The sequence below is a fragment of the Oryzias latipes genome, chromosome 1 (assembly GCF_002234675.1).
Source record: "Oryzias latipes chromosome 1, ASM223467v1".
Lineage (NCBI taxonomy): Eukaryota > Metazoa > Chordata > Actinopteri > Beloniformes > Adrianichthyidae > Oryzias > Oryzias latipes.
In genome coordinates this window covers 29,217,950-29,242,145 of record NC_019859.2, presented here as the reverse complement: position 1 = coordinate 29,242,145, position 24,196 = coordinate 29,217,950, and the positions used below count along the sequence as shown (strand labels likewise).

General features: G+C 45.3%; 2 protein-coding genes across 3 annotated transcripts; one reads left to right on the top strand and one right to left on the bottom strand.

The window, feature by feature from the left end:
- The first annotated feature begins 1,172 nt into the window (after nt 1-1,172).
- On the top strand, nt 1,173-2,284 carry LOC105354756 (gastrin/cholecystokinin-like peptide). Of its 2 annotated transcripts, none has more exons than XM_011479356.3 (2): nt 1,173-1,864; nt 2,117-2,284. In XM_011479356.3, exons 1-2 carry the CDS (start codon nt 1,645-1,647, stop codon nt 2,191-2,193), a joined length of 297 nt encoding a protein of 98 aa, XP_011477658.2. In that variant the 5' UTR covers nt 1,173-1,644; the 3' UTR covers nt 2,194-2,284. The 2 variants fall into 2 exon arrangements, with proteins under 2 accessions (XP_011477658.2, XP_011477660.2); XM_011479358.3 differs by having other exon boundaries at nt 2,100-2,284.
- A 45-nt stretch (nt 2,285-2,329) lies between these two features.
- On the bottom strand, nt 2,330-16,992 carry LOC101173611 (trafficking kinesin-binding protein 1; the record flags this gene model as incomplete). The annotated part of the gene is made up of 15 exons (XM_023954820.1): nt 2,330-3,236; nt 4,603-4,690; nt 4,819-4,998; nt 5,117-5,454; nt 5,535-5,753; nt 7,700-7,911; nt 8,259-8,333; nt 9,219-9,349; nt 9,424-9,502; nt 9,579-9,687; nt 10,823-10,917; nt 10,988-11,104; nt 11,179-11,255; nt 16,462-16,650; nt 16,773-16,992. Coding segments are annotated over 15 exons (2,442 nt in total), but the record flags the coding sequence as incomplete, so codon positions are not given.
- Nucleotides 16,993-24,196: the final 7,204 nt, after the last annotated feature.

Genomic DNA, 24,196 nt, shown 5'->3' with positions numbered 1-24,196 from the left:
AAAAACAGAAAAAGGAGAAGGAAGAGGAGATCTGTGATGAAGAGGGTGAAGCAAGGAAAAAACAAGGAGAAAGCAACAAAAACAAAAGCAGGTTTTCATATGCGAGAACAAATCTACACGAAGCCAACCACACTATAAGATCACGAAAATTCAAAATCTGAATCCATAAAATTAACAAAAAAAAAGAAAAATAGCAAAAAGAAGGGTGGCGTTTCAAAAAAAATGTTACATTTAAAAAATGAAAAATTGTTGCCTTGTAAAGTACAAAAAATAATCTTCATAAGAATGAAGTAGAAAAGTCTGATTTAGCTATTATTAAGTTTCAATTTAACCCTTGTGCTATCCTAGGCACGTTAACATTGGGAGTTGGGTCATCTAGACCCACTATACAGTGCTCTGAACCTTTTTTCTTCAATGATTTGTGATCTTCACTGGTGTCCATGGATTACATGAAATCTTTCCACCTTTATCCACCTTTGTCATGGTAGGGAGAACACGTCAATGTAAGGGTGGGGTCATCTAAGATAGCACAAGGGTTACAGTCCTATTAGCTGTCACACACATTTGACCCATCCCCTGAGGAAGCGGTGAGCTGCAGACATATTGGGACCCATTTGGTAGTTCAAAGCCCCCCACACCCCATTCCAAACCTTAATGCTGAGTGTCAAGAAGGGAGGCATTGAATCCCATTTTTAGTCTTTGGTACGACTCGAGCGTGGTTTTGAGCTCACAACCTTCTAGTCTCAGGCCGGACACTCTACCACAAGGCCACTGAGCGAGCCTGTATTTCATTCATGTATTCAGTCATGCAGGTGATGTTTGAACTTTTTCATATGTAAGAATGAAGTAATGAATCAGTCAACAATCAAAATCTCAGTAGAAATGTTTCTTCTGATTTAATGCTGGTTACTGAAATCCTGCAAACTGCTTATGTTTAATGTAACAGTTGTGTGTGCTAAAGTTCTGAAGAACTTCATGTTCTGTTTTTTTCTGTTGCATGAGAAACATCCGAGCCCGTCAGCGGAAGCTCAAGAAAATCAGTACTGCGTGTAAATTACTGTCCAATATTGAACTAAAAGGGGTGAAAGGCGTCATCTGGAAAGTACCATTCACGCTGTGAGAGGAGGAGGAGGAGGAGGAGGAGGTGAACCGCTTCAGCTCACACAGACTCACACAGGAACATCACACCTGATTGTTAAAGTCCAAGTCAATCCAGATCTTTCCAATGAACATCAATGCCAAAAACAAGCAGATCTGACGGTTGAACCACAGACAGAACACAACAGACACAACACTTCTCAGAGAATTGTCTTGTTTTCTTCTTAAGCAGATGTTTTCATAAACCTGACCTGAAGGATATTTTATTGAAGGTGTTTCTCTTTACCCTCCAGCTCTCATCACCTCCTTTGTGTTGGAAAATTGGATTTCTTTTGTAAACACATCGAGTAGTTTTACGGTTGCTGCAGCAAAAAGTAGATTTATAGGCTTTTCTGCACTTACAACTGTAGTGTTTACTTTGCACACTTCCTTTCCCAGCATGCATCTCCAGATCAATCCGATACTCTGTTATCAGTCAGGCAGAGCTTTAAAAGCCGTCCGCTCTGGAGCAGCAGACCATCATCTTCTCTCTGCGGTTAGGCAGCCATGTCAGGGAAAACTGCTCTTCTCTTTGCCCTCCTGGTGGTTCTGCTGGTCTCCAGCTCGGCCTCCCCGGCTAAGGCAGACGGGGGGACCGGGGCCCTGGCTCACAAAGGGGCGGAGCCAACCGGCAGGATGAGGGTAGCCACCCGAGAGCGGAGGCGGGCGCACCTGACAGAGGATGAACGGGAAATGATGACCAAGCAGATCGTGCAGGCCCTGTCAGGTACGTGCAGCAGGTCTGAGCTTCTCCGTCAGATTCATCACAGTTTCCTTCACAAACCAGTTCTGATGGTTGAAAAAATCTAGCAGAACTGGTGTCTCAAAAGAGAGAAAAATGGACCTTCATGGGTCATTCTTTCAAAACTGAACCTTGAGCAGAGGTAGACATAAGGGGGAAGGAGTGTTTGGGAACCCATCTGCTGAGTTCTGGAGCGCTGTTGTCTGTGTGGTTCATGTAGGACTGGTCTGTTCGCAGAGGTGATGAACTCTGACTGCATGTCGGATCGGGACTACCGGGGCTGGCTGGACTTTGGGAGGAGGGACGCAGAATGAGGCCACCGGCGACGACCTTGTGGGTCCATTTTTGATCGGACTGTACAGAAACTGAATGCTTGCAGCCTTTCAGAATAAAAGTTTGACAGCAGTCTGGACTCTGTGTGCTGACTGAGAGAAGACTCACACTCTGAGCTGCACTGAAGAGCTTTATTCACAGGTGCTACAGTTTACACTCACAGCTCTCAGACTACAGCAGAGGTGTGTGTGGGGGGGTGGGGGCTGGAGTCGGTTTCCCTTTAAATCCACAGTATCCTATGCCTTTTTCCTACAGCCGAGTGTTCGGAAAGACGGCATGACGTCTAAAAACTGTTTTCAAACAGAACACCGCAGACAAATGACATGCGATTTCAAACACAGACGCAGGTTTGCGCGCAGTCTTCTGCCGGCCGCAGGGCAGAGGACTGCTTTGGGTTTTTTTTGGTAGGGGTGGGGGTCATTTCCCTGTGACCCAAGCCAGTTTAAGTGCAGGTGGAGGGGACTCACCCAAGTTTTGGGGTCCCAGAAACCAAAAGGATGGTCATATGGCTCTGAAAACTAAAAGCAACAAGAGTCTCGACTTTTTTTAAAAGCAGCAATGTGAAAACGGTAAAAGCACGTCCACAACACAAAGTATTAAAGGATGATCGGGGGGGTATGTCCAGAGAAGCACCATCATCAGCACTCCTGTGGGGCTCTGACACAGAGTGACTGTGGGGGTCCTGCAGGTCACTGAGGTGAATCGGGAGGGTTACACTTTGGGAGGATGCTGCTCCCTCCCTCCTCCCCATCGATTCATCATCCCCCACGCTGCCACTCTGTGCAGCCCAAGGTTCTGGAGCTTCTCCACCAAGTTCAGGCTAAAAGAGTTCCCTCCCCCCTTGTCCTCCACGGTGGGCCGTGCGGCCCGCGGTTCGTGGCGCCAGTCGCTGAGTGGATGCGGGGAGGCTGAGATGCCACGCTGCTTCAAAAGCTGCAGGAGTCCCAGGGGGGGGGCAGCCGGCGGGTAGGAGGGGCTCACGTGTTCACGGTTCCAAAGAGACGGCAGGCTGAGAGAGCGAAGCCTGAAACACAAACCAGTGATGAAAAAGTGGACAAAAAAAAAAACAACAAACATGGAAACTTAGTGAGAAACACTAAAGATCAAAAAAAAACATGCATCATTGTTTCAGTATAAAAAATACATCGCAAAAATAAAAAATACGTGACAAAGTAAAAAAACAAAATACAGCAACAGAAATAATACATATTTTACTAAAAGAATAAAAAAATTGGATTCCTTCATGAGTACAAATATTTTACATTTATTAAAAAGAGAGTCGCTTCCTTAAAACTTTGGAAAAAAAATGAATACAAATAAATAGTAAAGAAGTCCATCAAAACACAGGAGATCAGGGAGGAAACTGATGAACATGAAGCAACATCCAGATCCAAAGTGAGCAGGATGAAGGGTTCTGCAGGAAGCCTCCTGGTGACCCGTTTGAGAACCCGTCAGTCTATGGCAGAGAAACATCACCCGTTCTTCAGGTACAGGTTGGGACTGAAAACTCTCTGCCTCTCGTGCAGCATCGCTTTGAGATGTTTGAGATGCATGCAACAGAGTTTCACAACGTTCCCATCAACATGGAATCTTTGTGGAAGATTAAAGTTAAAGTCCCACTCTGTCACACACCTATCACACACCTAGGTGTGTGCTGAGTGTCAAGCAGGGAGCCACTGGGTCCTATTTTTAGAGTCTTTGGTATGACACGGCCTGGATTTGAACCTGCCAGTCACAGAGCGGACACTCTACCACAAGGCCACTGAGCCAGTTTAGATGTTAATGGGGTAAGGAATCTGTCAAGAAGGAAAGTATTTACGTTTGGCATGTCTGTATTTAATACGACTTTCCACCAAGATGAGGTGGAAAACAGTTGATAAAGGACTAGCGGATCTACCACTCTGTTTATTAGGCGTTTAAAAAACTGCTGCATGTCTGTCAAAATTGGTTGATATTAAAGAGGGTAACGAAACAAAAAGAGCTGAGCTAAACACTCGGAGCTAAAGTAGGCTTACTGGCAGCCGACTGTTTCGGCAGTAAGAATCCGTATAGGATCAGAATAACCAAATTCTTTCTTTTCTTTCTTTCTTGTCGGTGGACGAGCCTACTTTAGCTAATTAGCTTTCTGATTTTGTTTTTTTTTCTCATATTTTCATAACCCACGATATTCTTTTTGGGGTTATGGTACTGCCAAAGCCTGTCCCAGCTACTGTTGGGCTAAGCTGAGATACATCGGCCTGCCCCGCCTGTCCTGGGAATAAACTGTCCCCGCCCCCCACTTCAATCCCCGCCCCCCGCTTCACATTGCAGCAGCAGATTTTCTTAGAAATCTTGATATAAAGTGAAGAAAGACACGAATAAAATCCTTCAAGGAGACATGCAGCTCTTACCGGGTGGAGAAGGAGGGAATGAGGGGGGAGCGTTTGTGGGCAGCTATGGCATGAGGGGGGAGGTTATGAGGAAGACCCAATGGAGAGACTGTGAGGATGATGAAGGGAGAGACAGAAGGATGAGGATGGGCTCTAAAAAGGTCAAAGTCATGGTTGATCTGCAGAACATGAAGCCCCTGAAGGGGGGGCATCTGCATGCACGGACAGCTGACCCACCCGCAGCACGCGCTCCGTCCAGCTCCGGTTCGTCCTCCTCCAGGTCATTCAGGCTGTACACGTGCTGGACGTCCACCTCAAGCTCCTTGAAGTCTTTAGTCAGGACACCCGGCCGCGGGTGCAGGATGCCCCCCAGGTTTGGTTTAGCCAGCTGCTGCCAGTGGTGTAGAGTCACCGAGCCTGATGATGGAGGAGAGGACTGTGTGTTCACTGCTGCTGAAGGTTCACGGAGAGAGGGCACGACCTTTCATCTGCACACACGCACACACACACAAACACACACATACACACCCCTTACCTTCCAGTGGTTTAACAATCTGCAGTCGGTCGGGCAAGTAGGACCTGGATCCTCCAGAGGAGCCGCAGGAGTGCTGAGAGCTGCCGTTGGAGTAGTTGGTGCCTGTGGAGGCTGCTGGACTTGAGGCCAGGCTGTCGTTGGGGGTAAGGAAGCCGCTGGAGCCGTCCCCTCCCCCACAGTCTGTCGCTAGGGCGTGCAGCTTCCGCTCCCGCTCCACGTCGAAAAAAGGCCGGTCGGACGCGTGGTTCTGCTGGCGGGCGGAAAGGCTGCGCAGCGCCGCCTCCAGGTCCTGACCTCCCGGGGTGCCTGGCTGACCCAAACGCTTTGGCCCACTAGCACTAAGGCAGAGAGGATGCTGGTTTCAGATCCACGATAAGGCCTCAGACAAACCTCCAGGAAGAAGTGACCGTGGGCTCACCTGCTGTCCTCCTTAGCAGCCTGAGCAGAGCCGGCCTTGTCCTCCAGTGTGGGGCTGACGTTGTCTGAGCCGTAGTAGCTGGTTCTGGGGGTGCTGGTGCGGCTGCAGGAGGCAGACGGGGGGCTGGAGCCCGGCAGAAACGGCGAGTGGCACCGAGACCGAGGCCTCCCGGCCTTGTTGGCCATCTTTACCGTTTCAAAGACACGCCACGGGTGGTTCCTGCCAGAGGAAGAACAGGTTCAGGTTCTTTCTGCTCCAAGGAATCAACCCTTTGGACAAAAACGCCTGAAGTTTTCAACTGTGATCCAACTGCTGCTGATCCAACAACCGCATCTTCACAGAGCCAGCATGAAGAGCAGAAGCAGAGAAGCAAGTCAGTTAGGACCTTAAAGCGCCTCCTAGCCAAGTTCTCCTCTGGGAATGGCAGTTATGGGTTAAAACCTGGGACTTAAAAATAAAAACATAAATAAAAAGCCTAAATCTGGTAGATCTGGAGGAAATCTGTTCCATTATCATGCTTTATTTCACTATAAACGAGCAGATTCCATAAACTTCAAAGGTTGAACGTTTTTTCTAATTTTGCTTTTCCAGAGGAAGCCACAAGGAGGCGCTCCTGTACCTGGATGCTGTCCGGCTGCAGACCGGAGGTGGCTGCACTGAGAAAAGCTCTTCATTCAGTCACAGGGAACATGCTAACACCGTACTATGTCAACACCAGGCTGGGGGGGGGTTGGCGGAGGTGCTGCAGGGAGAGCTCCAAACTGAGAGACTCAGATTCTTTTTGACAAAGATCCAGAGTTTGGAGAGAGATGTGGCAGCCGTTCAAAGGGAAAAACACTTCAGGACAGAGAAGAAGAACAGGCTTTAAGATGGGATTCATCATCCTAGAGTCAAAGTCACAAACCAGGGAAGGAAAGAAGAAAATCTCCAACAAGAACTGCAGAAAAAATTTAAGCTGCAGGAGGAGGCGTTAAGGAGAAGGGAAAAGAGGATTCACAGCCTCAAGAAGAAGCTGTTTGCTCTCAGAAAGGATCATCAGCAGATGAGTAAAACCAGGGGGAATCTAGACAGCGAGAGACAGTGGAAGCAAGAATATGAAGCCCAGGAGCTGGAGCTCAGAGAGGACAAGGCTGAAAGGAAGGTATCAGGTGTGTTATTTACATTCCAGGAGCTTCAGCACAAAGGAAGGTATCTGTGTCGTCTCCTCCTGTCAGAACATCTGGACATTTATCTTCCCTTTGTCTTCAGTGAGACCACAGATGAGAGCCAAACCTCCACAGAATCCCTTTTACACCAACACAATCCAGATTACTAATGACTTCAAAAGTAATTCCCTAAATTATAATGAAACTGTTTCTTAGATTACTGGTAGTAAAATGGATTTAAGGTTTCCTCGATGAGAATCGATATTTTAAGAATCCAAATTCTGCATAAACTTTTCTTTGGTTCCCACAGCAGATTTGTTGCATCTTTTCATTATTGCAAGTAAAGCAAAGGTCCCTCAATCGCATGATCATTTTTTCCTAAGAGATCGTTTTTCTGCATTACCGTTTTCTTTCTTTTTTTTTGATGGGAGGTGAAGAGGGAGGAGGGGGCTAGCCCAATGACTGATTGGCTTTTGGTCTGAAGACCAAAAGAAAACGTCCAGAATCAGGGTAGATGCTTTAGGTGAGGTGTAACGTCTGGGTTCTTCATCAGGTTAAAGGGTCTGAAGCTGGTGGTTCTGGCTCTTCTTCCTCAGGGGACAGAGGAACTCATCAGTGTTCTGGAGGCACTTCCTAAGAAACCTTCTAAAAGCATTTCTGTGTTTGGCTTTTCTTCAATTTAATTGTTTACTATTTTTATTGACAATTTCCACATGTAACTTCTCTCATGAGACATTTGTTTCCTCTTTGATTTTACATCATTTGTGGAAGGAATGTGAAACCTGGACGGTTTTGGAAAGCTGTTTGTCTTCTTAGTCCCCCCCCCACAAACTGAAGCTTGTTTTTATCACAGGTGAAGCGTCGTCTTCCATCGTCATCCAAAGAGTGACCTTAAAGAGAAGCAAACCTTACAGCTCTTCTGCCTCAGAGTTGCTGTTGTTGCTTTCCCCCTGTCTTTTTTTTTTTTTTTTTTTGGGGGGGGGGCTTGTTTGCACCAAAGCTTGTCAGATTTAGCCTCACCTGTACTCTGAAGGGACGGGGGTGTCCAGGCCTTTGCGGAAGGTGCCCTCTATCTCTGCTGCCAAAGAGTCCATGGGGAGGACAGAGGCCAGCGCCGTGTACCGCTGCACCGTGCTGTTGGGCAGACTCTTGTTTCGCAGGTTCTTAATGTCCTCTCGTGCCTCGTGGAGCATGTCCTCACACTCTGAGTATTTGTCCTGCAAGTCCTTGAGCTGCAGGCAGGGGGAGACAAACACTTGAGTTCAGAGCAAAGTCTAATGACCAGACAAAATGAAAGAAACACAGTTTAAAACTCTGATTTGTTCCATGTCTCCAAACAGAGATATCCTCTATCAGTCTGCAGGATTCCTGCTGTTCTTAAGAGTTTTTTTTAACTAAAATTCAACCATCTTTGTGTCTCCAGTGCAATCATTCAGCTTCATTAGAATAATTTGAAAATAGTTGGATTACAACAATTGAAATTGAATTCATTTTTACAAGATTAGGATGTTTTTCGTTCATTCTTTGTCTGAGAGCGTTTACATAAATGTTGCTGTTTAGAACCAAACAGAACCCTCACCTCTGACCGCAGTTTGGCCTGGCCCTCTCTGCAGATGCTCAGCTGTTGGCTCAGATCTTCATTCTCATGGGAAAGCTGCAGGGAAAACGCAAGAATCCATTGTTTCAGGAATTTACCTCACGCAACCCTTAAAAAAATGAAAAGCATAAGAGCAGAAGCTTTAAATGAATGTGTGGGAGATGCGACCACAGACGTTCACACTCTGTCCATCCCAAAGCAAATACCCCGTCTCTCTGATATGCTGTTGGACCTTTGATGACAGCATACGTTCATTATTGCATTGTCTCTAAAAAGGTTGCAACATCATGTTTAGTCCACAGCTGCATTCCTTCATCGGAGCATCTTGAAGACTCTCAGCGGTCCCGATCTCCTGGTACCACCTCCTTCTTTGGGATCACAACGTTGCTGAACTGATACCTCACCAGCTGCAGCGCCTGCAGATCGTAGCTCTGGCCCCCAAACAGGGTTGTATGGAAAAAACTCGGCATGATGGGGGCAACGCCTGTCTTCTAATCCTGATGGATCACTTCAGATAAACGTTTCTGACGTGATATGACGTTTCTCAGCGGATTGTCTTCACTGAACCTCGTCTCCAGGCTGCACAGCTGATCAGACTCCTCCCCCCCTCGGCTGCTCAAAATGACCTTCTGTCACTGTGAACCACATCTTCACTGATCTTTTCAAAGAAGATCATTTCTCAGCATCCCTGCAGCTTTTACAGATGACTCGGTTTTAAATTTCAGCCCTCGTGAAATGTTCTCTCTGTGCTCTCTAATCTGAATCTTCTGACATGTTCATCTGCTCAGGAACGGAGAAGCTGAACCAGCTACGATTAAAAACTAGGTAGCAGCTCGCGTCTATTCCTCCCTCTTTCTACATAAAGTGACTTTTGGGGATGATCTGAGAATTTCAACAAAAGGATGATGATGTAAGAGTGTCAGAGCCCCCCTACCCCCTCACCCCTTTGCAGCGGGCCTGCAGGTCAACCATCTGAGCGAGCAGAGAGCTGATCTCCTCCTGCTGCCGCAGAGAGTCCTCCACCTTTCGAGCCAGCTCCTCTGAGAGATCCACCACCTGCTTGTTGGCAGACGCTGGAATGCACAAGTCCCATAAATACGTCGCGCTGCGTTCAGGTTCAGTCTCACACAAAAATGTCTGCACTTACAGAGCTCCTCCACGCAAACCATCATCAGCTCCTGCTCCTGCTCCTCGTAGCTCGTGGTTTCAGTGCAGAGCTCGTTGGCCTGCAGGAACATCAAGGTCAGCCCTCAAACAAAAACTCCAACACTGCAATGAAAAAGGCTTCTACAAAGAAAGCACCTCCTCTCTGAGCTTGTGGTTCTCCTCCTCCAGAGTCTTGAGTTTCTTCTGCAGGAAGTCGTAGTGGATGAAACTGCTGAGAGATCCACTCGATTCGTTCCTTTTGATTCTGCATCAAAGACACAAATCAAACAGTAAATGAACAGAATTCTTACATTTAATAGCACTGATTAAACTTTTTAATTGATACATGTAGAGTATACTTGGCTTAGGGGTTTAAGTTAAAGGGAATGGAAATAAATCATCATCTGTGATACCACAGACAGCTGAATCTGCTCCAGTTTGATTAAACAGCAAAAGAAACTTAGCAGCTGAAATAAATACAAAAAAACAGTAAGTTTCTAACAAAATGAAGAATAAACTTCAGAAGCGACACAGCCAAACAGACTGGAGGAAATTAAAGCTGCCAAGTCAAATAATAGAATCTAAAAGTAGCCCCGGGTTGTTGGAAAATATATTAAAATGCTAAAAAGATGCCACAAGACATGATAACTACGCCTGAAAAATGGAGAATTTTCTGAATAAATATTTGAAAAAGAATAAAATAACTCAAAAAGCAAAAAAGACATTTCTGACAAGGCTCAAAATATATCAAATGTCTTAAAAAGTTTATTAAAAAATAGCTAAAAGTTGTTTTAACGATGAATTGACTGCTAAAATAATCTGAATGATGAATTCTTAGATGTAATAGAGCACAAAATGTTTGAATAATGTTCAATTGTTTCATTAATTTTCTGGGCAAAACAACAAAAAAAGAACAGTTTTTAAAAACTGAGAAGTTTAAGGAAAATTCAAAAACGGGCAGGAATCTCCTACAAGAACATCAGAACGGTTAAAACAAGCTGAAGAATCAGAGCAGGAACGTCTGGAACTGCCGGTACATGGATTTCCTAAACTCTGCAGCAGAATCTTCGAGGACATTGGAGCAAAAGCTCAGGGGCGGAGCTCGTACTCAAAGGAGCTCCTGACCTTCAGGATCACTAAAGCTTCATGAGCCTTTCTACATTCTAGTACTTTTTTTTCTTTACATTTCTTGATTTAGTCATTTAGTTGACCTGAAAATGTGGTTTATGTGCAACTTAATTTCAGTGTGAATGGCACTAGTTTTCTTTATCTGTGTGTTTTGGTCCCTTGGGGGTCTTTTGGGGGTGAAAATCTGTTTCTTTCCCTGGTTTGGGGAGGGGTCCTCTACTTAATGAAGCAGTTTGAGCTACAGAAACGCATGTGGTGCTGCGTGTGCTCACGGTGAGTGTGCCTGAGCGCTCTCCAGCTCCTCCGTGCTGGCGTAGAACTGCAGGAGGTCGTCCCGCATGGAGAGCTCGTGGCGAAGTTGTGCGATCTGCAAAACAGACGCGGATCAGAAAAGCGGGCTTTGGCCGACGGTCATTCTGCTTTTTCATCTCTCTTACCTCTTCTTTCGCCACCTCCAGCTGCTCGTCCAGCATTTCATTTCGTGCCGTCAGCTCTTGATTCTGCTTCAGGAGTGACTGACCGATCCGAGCAGCAAGCTCCAGATCTCGCTCTTTCTGCATCATCAGGAAAAGAGACGTGAGACTGTTGTCTTCTACAGCAAGCTGGGGGTGTGTGTGTGACCTCTCACCTCCTCCAGCAGGTGGGTGACCGCTTTGATGTCATGGTACGTCTTGGTGACCTGCCCCACTCTATCGGAGCACAGCACTGGGGGAGGGGGGGATAGACAGGGCAGAAAGGATGAATGAAGTGACGGGGAAGGAAACGATAAGCAGGCTGCTAATTGGCTTGGATATTTTTGACAGATCTCTTCTTCTAATCCTTTTCATCCCAAACAGCTGCTGAACCAGCGCCCACAGCTCGGATGTAAACACAGCAGAGTCGCTATTGACAGTCTAATCATACCTGAGAGCTCAGACTGCTGAAGCTGGTCTCTGAAGACCAGGAACTACAAGAACCAGAGCTGATGCTGTTCCTAAAACTTTCAAGGTTTTTGTTTGAAGCTCCATTTTTTGAAGAGAATGAGTACCAGCTAAAAAGTTATGAGAAAAGCCTACTAATAACAACAGCATGAGCTGCAAAACCTAAATGACGGTAAATGAATTGAGCTCATTTGTTGGTTAAAAAAATTTAAAAAACAGCAGGAGAAGCTGCTGAAACTTCTCTGTTAGATTTTTTTAAAATCAATAAAGGGTTAAGAGAGATAATAAAGTGAATGTTTTGCAAAAAATATCTCAAAAACAACTAAAGATGGTCTTAAAAGACATTTAAAAATGGTAAAGAGATGTGCTTTAATATGCTGTTCAGAAGCAGAAGAGTCTTTGTCAGCGTCCCACATCTCCAGCATCTTCTCAAAGTCCACCTGCTGCACCTCGGAAGTCCTGCTTCTGTCGTAGAGAAGTCCCTCCTCTTTCTGCTGAGGGACCAAAAGGATCCTGATCCTCTTAGCCTGATCCCTTTTAGCCCAGATAAGACACTAGCCAAGACCTCGTTCTTCTGGACACCAGAATGGCTCAGAGGGGGGCCAGACTTTGTTTCCATATGCTTTGTTTGTGTCTGCCTAAAGGTTTCCGTGGTGAAAAGGGTCAGAGTATTTCCGTTCAGTCAGTTGCTAAAGATAATGACATGTCAGACTGCTTTGGACCCTCTCCTCACTCATAAACCCAAAGTCACATGAAGGAGCTCATCCAGAAAACCACCTCCACAGTTTTTAGCAGATCTAAAAAAACTGAAAATTTCAGTAAAGATTTCAGGATGAGTGGCAGAAAAACTGGTCTGAGAGACAATATCGCCTCCTTTTATCATATTTTTATTTATACAAACTTGGATAACGTTTATTTTCTTGTTGGTTGAGGCTCAGAATGAAAGACATTTTTAATGCCAGCTGCAGGCATCTGAACTGAAGAACTTCCTGCTCTTTACTTTCTGTTATTTCCTGGACGGAGATCCTTCAGATCAGATCAGATCTGTAGGGATCAACTCTGCCTGCTTAAAAATTGGTTCCAAGAGCTCACATCATTAATGTCTAAATCAAGAAGCCCTGACAGACGGTGTTTAGAGTTTAACAAGATAACTGATCTGAAAGGCATGAAAGGTCTGAAAGAGCCTGAACGGGTCTGAAATGATCCAAAACAGTCTGAGATGGTCTGAGATGTTCTGAAAGACCCTGAACGGGTCTGAAACAGTCTGAGATGGTATAAAATGCATGAAAGAGCCAGAAAGGGTCTGAAATGATTTAAAACTGTCTGAGACAGTCTGAAGTGGTCTGAAAGAGTTTGAAAGTGTGTGAAATGGTCTGAAAGATCCTGAAAGAGTTTGAAAAAGTCTAAAATTGTCTGAGACCAAAAAGATCTGAAATAGTCTGGGACTCTCGGATAAGATCATCCACTTAAAGTCAGGCAAAATTTTAAAAAGCTCTGTACACTGTACAACCGGAAGAAGCTCTGTTTACCACTGAAAGTCACGTGGTACTACAACAAAAAACTACCCAAAGATGGCATATGCATAATCAATAGGGATGAACCAGAGGAGTTCCTCCTAAATGATGCAGTTTGCTGATCTGCTCAACGGTCCAGCCACACCAGTTCTATAAATTACACGACAGTAATCAGATGCTGCTCATCAGTCCTCAGAGTGTCTGCAGGTTTACGGAGCTAAAACCAGAAGGTCTGTTGGCAGAGTCACACACACCGAGAGGCAGTTCAGGTAGTGAGGGAAAAACACCTGAGCACCTCCACCACCAAAGTGAAGCCCCCCCCCCCCCCCCCCCCCCCCCCCATAGGAGAAGCCTGCTCTGCAGAGATCAGGAAGTTTCAGGGTCTGGCTGAAGATAAATCTTGGCAGGAACTGTGAACTCTTAACCTACAGCTCCTCTGTGGATTAACCTCTCAGACTTATGACGTCTGTTTTTGGTGGCCCCACCTGGAGCATGACAAGCTGTTAGGTGGGGGTGTCGTCTAAGATATTTAGAAAAACATTCTGAAAAGAGACTTTTCAGCTGAGTTTCTCTACACAGCAGTCACATTCCCACAGGAAGACTCCTGAAAGCTGGAGCTGTGATCTCCTTCATCATCTGGATGCAGATGTGACGATTGTTCTGGATTCTAACTGACCTGAAGCAAATGATGGTTTCTCACATGGACTTTAAATTCCACTTGAAATACATCAGAATCACAACAGTTTATGAAAAAAGTCAAAAATGTTGTTTTCCTGATTTTAAATATTTCTGATGAAGCCTGAAGACGAAGCAGAGACGGTAGGAACTGCGCAGAGCTGCGTGGAGCTGCGCAGGTGGTTAGACTCTGTGACCTTCAACCACAATCAACCTGAACACCTTGAAACTGGAAGACAGACAGAAGCCTTAACGTACACAGGTGCACCCCCCTCTCAGTGAGTCTTCAGAATGCCCGCTGCACGCCCCCCATCACACATACCGCTGCATCTCACCTTGGGTCACCTCCCTGCAAAGGTTGTCCTTGTTGTTGTTGTTATTATTGCTGTTTTTGTTATTGAGACATTTCGCCTCGTCCACAGTTTCTTCAGCAAAACTGGAGATGCTCCTCTCATCCTCGTCCTCCTCAGACGCCGAGGAGCTCCACACCTCCATCCTGACTCCAGAGAAAGGCACCCCGTTTGAATTGGGGGGGTGGGAGGCGGTCTGCGGATGCTACGGAGAGCCGGCGCTGCAGGAATGCAGCATGTTTCTGCTGAAGCAGCCTGTGCTGGTCTGCGTGTGTGCGTCACTGTCTGACATATAATCCCTCCATCTGTCGTCACGCCCGCCTCCCTTCACCTGGCCACGCTGGACTACCGGGTAAGAAAAGCAGGAGGAGGAGGAGGAGGAAGGTGAAGAAGGAAGCCACGTGTTAACCCAGAGATCCAAAAGCCAGTTTGATTTTCTGGTCGCTGGGAGATGATGGAAATGTCCCTGTAAGTGCAGACATCAGTCAGAGTGGGATGCAGCTGAACAGGAGGCTGCAGAAAGCCCCCTCCACCCCCCTGCGAAGGCTAAAAGATGGTATGCTCCACTAATGTGTTGGGCTGCTCCACAAGCAACAGACGCAGGAGGTTCCAACACTGCAGACAGAGCTGATGGAGGCTTCCAGTTCACACAGAACCCTCCAGCAGCCTGAATGATTCACACCAAAGCAACCAGCCGTCCTCCCTACTCACTGATTTGACAGCCGTCTTTTTATTAAATAGCACAGTCTGGAGGAAAAAAGATATTTTTTTAAAAGGTTCAAACAGTTTGAATGTTTGCTCTTTCAGCAGGAATACAGATGCAGGAGAGTCTTCCTATCAAATATTTAACATCCTCATGAATTTTTCGGCAGGCCAAAGACGCCAGACACAACTTTCCCATCTGTAGGGTCTCCTTTCACCGTTTCGCATTTTCTGCTCCTGAAGGACAGAGCCGCTCGTCGGTGAGCGGCGTGGATGAAGTCCGAATGCTCTGGTTTGTGATTTAACCTGAGATGTGAGGTCCACAAGTTTGGATCCAAAAGAAACAGAAATGATATTCTTTGTTTGGTTACATTTGTTTATTCCTGATGTATTTTACTCTAAAAAGTGGAGAAATAAAGGATAACGACATGGATCACACATTTTCCCATGTTAAAGAAGTAACTTCCAGTTTATTCAGGGCTTTGGTGATTTCACTTCATGACATCCGGACGACCTTTGTTCTAAGGAGCCGCTGTGCCGTCACGGCGAAGCCCGCGGACCTTCAGATTAACCTGCTCAGGACTCCAGCACACAAAAGGCTAATTGGCTTGATGACATCTGACATCATTGTCTTACAAAAGAGGCTTTTGTGTGGCTGTCTGTTGGGGGGGGCTCCAAATTAAAGTTATAAATAAAAGGAGGAACTTCCTGTCTGCCTTTGACAACACTAGAAATGAATTCTGTTAATCTGAAAGACGTCAACGTGTGTTATCACAGGGTTCTGCACCATGTTGGAACAACAAACCATGAGGGATGAAAAAATAAAGACCTTCCTGTTTAGAGATGAAGAAGACCACCAAGAAAAACCCTGCATAGAGGACAGGACGAAAAAGCTCCAGCAAAATCGTTTTAGTTGCAGGAATTTTCTCTTTTTTAAGTTCAGGTTCAGATGATCTTCTGAACAGCAGAGTCTCCACAGTTTAATCATCAACTCCAACACTTCAGTCATTCCATTGTGATAAAAAAGACACACGAGGAGCATCTTCTGCTGCAGGAAACGCACATGAAAGTCCAACACAAGTCTGCAACACAAGACAACTTCTACCTGTAACCAACAGGGTTTTTGCACTTCTGTGCTTATTTGCAGCCCCTCCTTCTGTAACCGTGAAGGCTTTTTTCCCCACATTCTGTCCTTTGACTCCATTAAACGTTTCTCTTGAGTCTTTCAAATCCCACAAGTCAACAGAAACATATTAACATATTACTTTTTTCAATAAATGAGCTCATTTCGAACGTGAAGCTGCTGCAGGTGTAAGAACAGTTGGACACGGTTACCATGGTTACCATGGTGCAGCACTTCCCCTTGTTCACTGAACAGTCTGAGGACGTTTGGGCGACGTGGAGGTTCTAACCCTCTGGGTTGAATACAGATTTACGTCCTACGCATGAAACGGCATGACCCCATGACCCCATGAATGAACTGGGAGAAACATCCAGTAGCTCCTCATGAATTCCTTCTCTTCCATCTGACTTTGACCCAGATCTACTCATGGACCCCTGACAGTGGAGTTCTCCTAAATAACCTGCTTTTTCAACAATGCCATCCCCCCCAAGACCTGTAGCAGAGTCCCATTTGAATGAGCTCCCATGGAGTTTATTATTCTCCTGAAATCATCCAGACGTTTCTGGATTCTTCAGCAAAGCCTGAGTGTTAGCATGAACTAACACTCAGCAGCTTGAGGGAACTCACAGAAGTACTTGAGCGTCTCTTGGATCTGCTCGTGGGTGAGTCCCAGGACGACCTGCGGCGGCAGCAGGGGGGTGTGCAGCCAGTCCTCACTGTCATATCCAAACACACTGTCTGCTCGGAGAGTGTAGTTGGGCTGACCTTCTGATAAGAGGCTGACGATCTCCAGCTCTGGCAGGTCAGAGCAAAGGTCTAGGAAGGTGGGGGGTAATCACAACGCACAAAGGGGGGGGGGACACAGTAAAAGTTGCAGTTAGAATGCTGTAAAGCACTGCCCTCTGCTGGTTACCTTACGCTCCTACAGAGTCATTTACCGGTTAGTGTGGACGCGTCATGGTGGGACTGCTGTCCCGCGTCACTCAGGTCCCCCACTGAGCCATGCTGAAGGGGCTGCAGGTCCACATCCAGGGCCGCCAGTGACTCCCGCTGCCCCTCACCGAGGGAGGAGGCTGACTGGGGGTCCAGATGGGCCCGTTTGTGCAGGGAGGGAGCAGAAAACCAGGCTAGAAGATGGAGAGAGTGCAGGGTGCAGTGGAGGGTTCAGGGCGAAGATCCACTCAGATGTGAGTGTCCTCCGAATGCTCCAAGGGGGAACAAATGTGTGCGGGGCATTGGACTCTCACAGCTCCTGCAGGGGGGGTTGGAGCAAAACACACAAAGGTCACCAAAATTCAGCAGCACATAAGTCAGTTAAATTCATTTCTAAACTTTACTTTTTGCTCACTTCTTCAGTGAAACACTCAGTAATCCGCTATAGAAACTGAGAAAATGAGCCAGAACCGACACGAACCGGGATTCCTTTTAAAGCCATTTCTCAGAGCCTGAAGCAGCAGCAAACCAGCAGCATCCAGTAACCAACAATTCATAAAGACTATTTCTAAGGGAGCTTTCTTCCAAAAACAAAGCACTTTTTTAAATTCAACAAGATGCAGAAACCCTGAAGTGGATCAAACAGAAAAAACAAAATTATGATAACAAAAAATCTCAAATAAAACATAATGAATAACTGCAGCTCATAGCAGCAAACACAGAGTCAAGTTGTTCATAAATTAATCATGTAAAAATTACGATACTAAATTAAAAAAACAAGCAGTGAAATATAGCAACAATATTAATATCAGAATGTAATCAATTCAACAATCAATATAAAAGTTAAATCCAGGTCATTTGAAAAACCTCCAGATTTAATTAAAAGCATTTAAACATTTCCAAAGCTGAAATGCTTCAAATCTGCTGAAAGTCAGGGGCTCCCTGAACGTTAGCTCCATGAATCCCTTTTGTTTGAAGAAAAGGATTCAGATGAAGATCCTAAAGTTTAGGAGATGAGTCACTCAGAGTTCTGTTGTTGGATGGATTACTGCGTTTTAGTCAGACGTGTTCGTCATCTGAAAGCTTGTCTGAATTCCAGAAATACTGAAGAATGAATCCTCTTCAGATTTGGAGCTGGTAAAGTAGTGTTCCTGATCGGAGCCTCATTTTGGCTTTCTTTGGCCCTTCTAGTGGATCAAAGTCTCCTCTATCAGAGCTGCACATAGATGAGGTTCCTCGGACGAGGATACATTTTTTATGTCATTTAAAGCCACGTATTAAAATGCTAAAATGATGTGCTCTGAGGTAACCCCACCTGAAAGTGGAGATAAACGCTGCTGAAACATCTGCAGACTGAAGCCTGAAAGGTGTCTTCACCTCTGCGTCACGGCTGAAAGAGCCACCAGGAGCTCGGCCTGGCCTCCCCCTCCTGACAAAAGGATACTTGATACCAGGCTCCTGTTATTGCAGTGAATAAAGCATGCTGAGAGGGTGAGGTGGGGGTGGCACAGGCCTGATAAAGCAACAGAGCAAAGCTCCCAGGGTGGTGGGGGGCAGCAATCATACCTGTGTGTTTGCCGTCCTGACAGACCTGCGACTAACTATCTTTACAGGTGTCTCCACCTACGCCAGCTGACACCCCCGACCCATGCAGTCTATCCAATCTGCTGAGTGTGTTTTTGGTTTCTGGCCAGGAACCCCCCCTGCCAATCTGATTCACAGCTCTGTGCACTCACAGACCTTTGCACCCCGATCAGGAGGTGAGCACCTCCACCGCACTGACGGAATCAAACATTACTTCACAACAATCAAAGCAGTGGCAGCAGAGGGGTCTGCTGCTCTTTTCCCCACCTGTTTCTGAAAGGAAAAAACATCCTGAACATCCTCTGAGGACATGGTGGAGCGGCAGGCAACATCACAATACAGTAACCCAACACGCAGAGGCGAAACAGAAGCGGAGCAGAGGCAAAATCGAGACGGAGCAAAGGCGGCGCAGGGACAGAGCAGAAGCGGATCAGAGGCAGAACTGAGGCTGCCACTGTTCCAGGCTTAGGTCGAATCATAACTGAAATTTCTGCTTTGACCTTGAAGCCTGGGCTCAACATTCAGACAGCTGCTGGGAGGGGCAGGTGGCTGTGAAGACATATACATCTGCGGGCAGGAGGAAACTGAGAAAATTCTTAATCCCCCACCAAACAGAAAACTTGTACTTTGTTTTAAAAATGATCAGTAATCTGGAAATTAAAAGTTGATTTATTTTTGGAGCAAACCTCAGACCAAAATAATGAAGAACCCTCATCGGGTCCAAAATAAAAGAGTCCAGTAACTGTGACTGTCAACTGTGCAAAGTGAATGTCAGCCAATCACAGACGACAGAGGAGTGAGTCTCTGCCGTCAGGTTTCGGATCAGTTAGATCAGTGTTTTTCAACCTTTTTTGAGCCTCGGCACACTTTAACCTTGACAAAAATCCAGCGGCACACCAGCATCCAAAAATAAAAAAAAAAAAGGAGAAACTCATAGTCTGTATTGATCTACAGCCCCTCCACAATCTCTCATGCATTTTTGGGATAATTGTGGCAGAAAAAACTGGAAGCTGCAGCTGTTTTTGTAATAAAAGATGTAATAAAAGTTAAGTTAGAAGTTTTAAAAACCGTTTGATGTATGTTCATTGTGGTTTAAAGACGTTTAACAAGGAAGACTCATTGTGCGCTGAAACGCTGTCACTTTAATCCAATGCATCATGGGAGGCGTAGTCCAAACAGCCGCCGAATGCAAACAGACCCGCTTCTCTGAGTTTCATTGTTTTGTTAACTTATTCCACAGTCTGATACCGGATCCCGCGGAAAGCTACACCGCAAAAGACGACCTTTAGCTGGTATTTTTTTTGTAACTGAGCGACTTTATGAGCAGAATCGGAACAAGGAAGTGAAGACTTTAACCACTTCTGATTGGTCAGATTGATGACATGTGATTAAGCCTCCAAGAATGATTGGTGGAGACAGTTAAAGGGGCAGGACTTTTCTGAAAATAGCTGACGGTACGGCTAAATCGCGGTACCGTCATTCTTATCAAAATGTCTTTAATTTCATCAAATAAACACAAAAAAAAATATTTTATGATCTTTCATATTCCTAACTTCTCAGTGTTTTATCAGGGTCTGTTTGGATGAACACAGAGCTGATATCCTGGAGACGGTAAATGTTTTTAGATCAGTTAATGAGGGCAATTTCCCACGGCACACCTGATCATCTCCCACAACACCGGTTGAAAAACACTGAGTTAGAGATTTCCCTCGAACAAACTAAAAAGAAACAGCCGCTTAAAAAGACTCCTCAATCAATAAATAAGAAAATGACTTTTGAGGAACAATAATCAGCCAAAAATGGTCCAACAAGTGCAGCCTGGTGTTCTCAAGAACACTTCCGTTTACGCCAAAGCACAACAGAAGAACCCCAGAACCTCCCTGCTCCTGTCACACGCGTGTGTGATTATGAAGGGGGGGGAGGGTAGTGTGCTCAGGCTGCGACGTAGAACGGGGCACGCGAAGAGCTGTAAGTGCTGCCTGGATTGCGCAACACCAGGATCTTTGGTGCCTTTAGATTCCTCAGCTCATGCTAATAATGCCAAAACATTTCCTTTTTCCTAGGGGGGGCCTGGCAAAAAATAATTGAGAAGCACTGGGCTAATAGAACTTCATACTGCTTTCCTGGATCACCAGAAAAACACTGATGTCTTCATCAGAGTCTGCAGGTTGTTAAAAAAGTTATGAGCTGCGACTCTGCAGATAGTCCTGGTCACTGACGGACCCATCATCAATGCTTTTGATCAGGAAAGGAGCTGAAATAAATTCAGCTATTTAACCAGAAGCTACTCTGATCACCACATGATGAAATCCAAAAGAGAAAATATAAACTGCAGCTCAACAAATAAAAGTGAATTATTTGTTTTAGTGCACCGTCCTTCTTTTTACAGCTTCTTAAAATGTTTGTGTGTTCGACCTCAAAGCATGTAGCCATTATAACCAATGAGACACTTGAAGGTCACAGATGTATTCAAGAACAATGGCTGCACACTTCACGTGTTCACAGAGGCCAGGGGCCAAATAGGTTGATCTTCACTGGTTTAATCTTTAACAGAGCACCAAGCAGCACTTTACACACCAGCATTCATTAAGGTTCAGTCCACAAAGAGCACAAGAGCTGCCCCAGGACCGGTTCATGAAGTAAACAACCCCGGAAGCAGACAACAAAACGTCTGCAAGGTCAACAGGAGATCACACAGACACAAGAGTCTGCAGGAGACAGCAAGCAGAACAAGTGCAGGGATTTCTGTTTGAAGACTGCTCTTTATGGAGAAAATATGGAATTTTTACAAGCTTCAATGAGGCTAGACTTCTAGACCGCCTGGATGGTCTTTCACTCACAGTCACAGGCCTCCAGGTGAAGAGTGGATGACAACATAAACCCAGAAAAAAGTTTTCAGAAGTGCAGCAAGTAAGACTAGAACAAAAGAAGGCCATTAAACCCACGCAAGAAAAACTGTAAAACATGACGGAGCAGCTAAATATTAAACATCAAGTTCAACAAAAAGGTTTATTAGGTGTGAAGACCTAACGGTCCGCTTCCATGAACTCCTGCTTTGATGGTGTCTGTGGAAAACTGTTCCACACAGCAGGAACATGAGACACATTTGATCTCAAAGGGCTTATATCAAAATCAATCAATCAAATCAATTTTGAGCTTTTAAGTGTATTATAATGTTCATTCTTCACAAAAAAACAACCCAAAGCGTTTTTTTGATCCATTCATTCATTTCTGGCAAATTTTGTGTCAAAAGCATGGATAATAAGAATGGACTCTATGTATTCTGTTAGACTCTGAGTAGGGGGGTTACTGGTTATGGGATTCTTTTTGGGATGGGGATGTATCTTTATGTATTGTGTATTTTGTTTTGTTTTTTAGTGTCATATAAGCCCGTGTGGGCTGGGCACATTAGTGCATGACACTTAAATAAATAAATCAATCAATCAATCAATCAATCTGAGCATTCCTCTGAAAACCTGGGCTCTGAGCACCAGCCCCTCCCAATGAAAACAAGTGGGTTCTCGCATTGTGACATCACAAAGGGAGGAACAGCCCCTTCCAGGAAGAGTCTGCGCTAAAAGCGCCGCCCCCAGGCTAACACACACCCACTTTCTCAACAGAGCTAGCGGTGATCGGCTAAACGCTTTCTTTTTGTAGAAAGCGTTTAGCCGTATCCGCACATCCATCTTTGCAAAGGTTCGGATGTTACTTACTTCTGGGTAGGAAAATTAGCAGCAAGAATTACTCCTATTTTATTTTAAAAATCGTTCTTTAGTGTACCAAAGGTAATATAGGATCATATATAAAGATATAGTTTACTCCAGGGGTGCTCATTACGTTGATCGCGATTGACCGGTCGATCTTCACGAACATGAGGGTAGATTCCAGGCAAAGATAAATAACCAAAAAAATAAAAATATATTTCTAAAAAATACAAGAGTGAATCAAAATCCTCACCGAGAAGTATGGGGACTTGATTGACATGCAGAACGGCCAATCGAACATCGGCTGATACATACGTCACTGCACATGCGTGCTTAAATACACTGAGTGCAAATTCTCTCTATCATTAGAAAGTCGCTACCTGCCCCACGGCACGTAAAGTCCCCGGCAGAAGACCACTCTGGCCCACTGGAGTGTTTATTGTGACCTGGATCACCCCATGTGCCTATGCAGTTCCCGCCCGATGGATCGTAGCCCACTAAGCCAACAGTGATTTCCTGTAGCACGCGCTTCTCGAGCGCTACCCACGGAGCCAGCCGTGCTTTAGAAACGCCATGCTCCCCCCATAGCACTGTTTACAGCAGAGCATGAAATGCAGTAGTCACTGCTTTCTGTTTTTGTAATAAAACACCTAATCTGTTAATACTAAAGTATCTCCTCACATAGATTTGTGTACTCTTACTGTGAAGTTTTTGAATTATCAGTACATAAACAAGCATGATATAGGCCCTTTAAATATCAATCATCTGACAAATGTTTTCAAAACACAGTAGAAATGAAAAAGGAATTTTTTGATTCACTCATTCTTTACGTATTTTTCCAACATGTAAATGCAATTATCTTTCTAAAAACTACGTTTGTGCTCACACATAAACTATCAACGAAAGGGAAAACACTGCAGAGGTTATACATCTCCGTCTCAATGATCCGAGATCCAAACATCAGCCGTAAATATTTGAAACGTTATCAGCTCTCAGAACAAAATGACCCAGTTTATCTGCGGCAGGTTGTAGAGCAGAGGTGGGTGGACGTGCACCAGCTCACGACTAGTGTGCACGCACGCACAAAGTGGCCTGCACACATTCATGCACATCACAAGACATTTATGACCCAAACTGCTGGATGACGTTTGACTAGAGAAACTTCTCGTCTCACAGATTTCCCTCCGTTTCCTTCCAAAAATCAGACAAAAGCCTCAGAAATGATGCAAACTCTGAATAGCCTTTAAACTTTGGGAGTCAAAGACAGAGTCCCAGGTTTTACCTCAGCCACCCCCATCCCCATGGGGCGCACTGACACAAAACCCATCCAAAGCGAAAGCAACCTCCTCGGACAGTCAGGTGTCATTCAGGAAATGACATCATGGTCTCACAGCACATCTCTGGCACAGCTCGTCAGTTTAATCATTCACCTGCACGCCGACTTTCCCAGCAGGACACGGGAATTAATCGCCTTACTGATATCAGTCATAAAAGAAGGCCGTTTTTAACCCACAGGGGGGTCACATGAGGCAGATTTCACCAGGTCTAAGTTTCAATCCAAACAACAATGCTGTAAAATGACTCCCACCCGGCTGAGGCTAAACATCTGCGTATGAAACAAGCGGGGGGGGCAGGACAACATTCAGATGAGCAGAAGAGTAAAATCCTCTGAGGGAAACAGATCCAGAAAAAACTCTAGATCTAAAAACACATCACAGTATAACTTCAATTTTGGTATAAACATTTTTAGGTTTTTTCTTCATTTGCTCTGATGAGTTCTTCACACAGGTTTCACAGAACATTACTGAATGAGCCAAACGCTGAAGAAAAAACATCAGTAGGAGTCGGCAGAGGGGAAGCTGTTTCTGTTGTACCTGCATGCACTCCTTTAAAGACAAAAAGTCCAAAAACGCCACTTCTGCACAAGTCAGCGTGACATCTAAAGACACTCAAAGACCATGAAGATGCAGTTCAGAACCACTCAGCCAGGACAGATCCTCACCAAAGCGCCGTCTGGTTCTCCTCAGCCAGAGTTTGGTTGAGAAGACTTGCGAAGCATCCTTGAAGGGACTAGTTAGAGGTCTGAACTCTAGCATTAGACATCCAAACACTAAGGTGCAGCTATAGCAGGTGACTGCTCC

Coding starts and splice junctions, on each gene's coding strand:
- LOC105354756 (XM_011479356.3), top strand. CDS start 1,645: ATGTCAGGGAAAACTGCTCTTCTCTTTGCCCTCCTGGTGGTTCTGCTG. Junction 1,865..2,116: donor GATCGTGCAGGCCCTGTCAG/GTACGTGCAGCA, acceptor GTCTGTTCGCAG/AGGTGATGAACTCTGACTGC.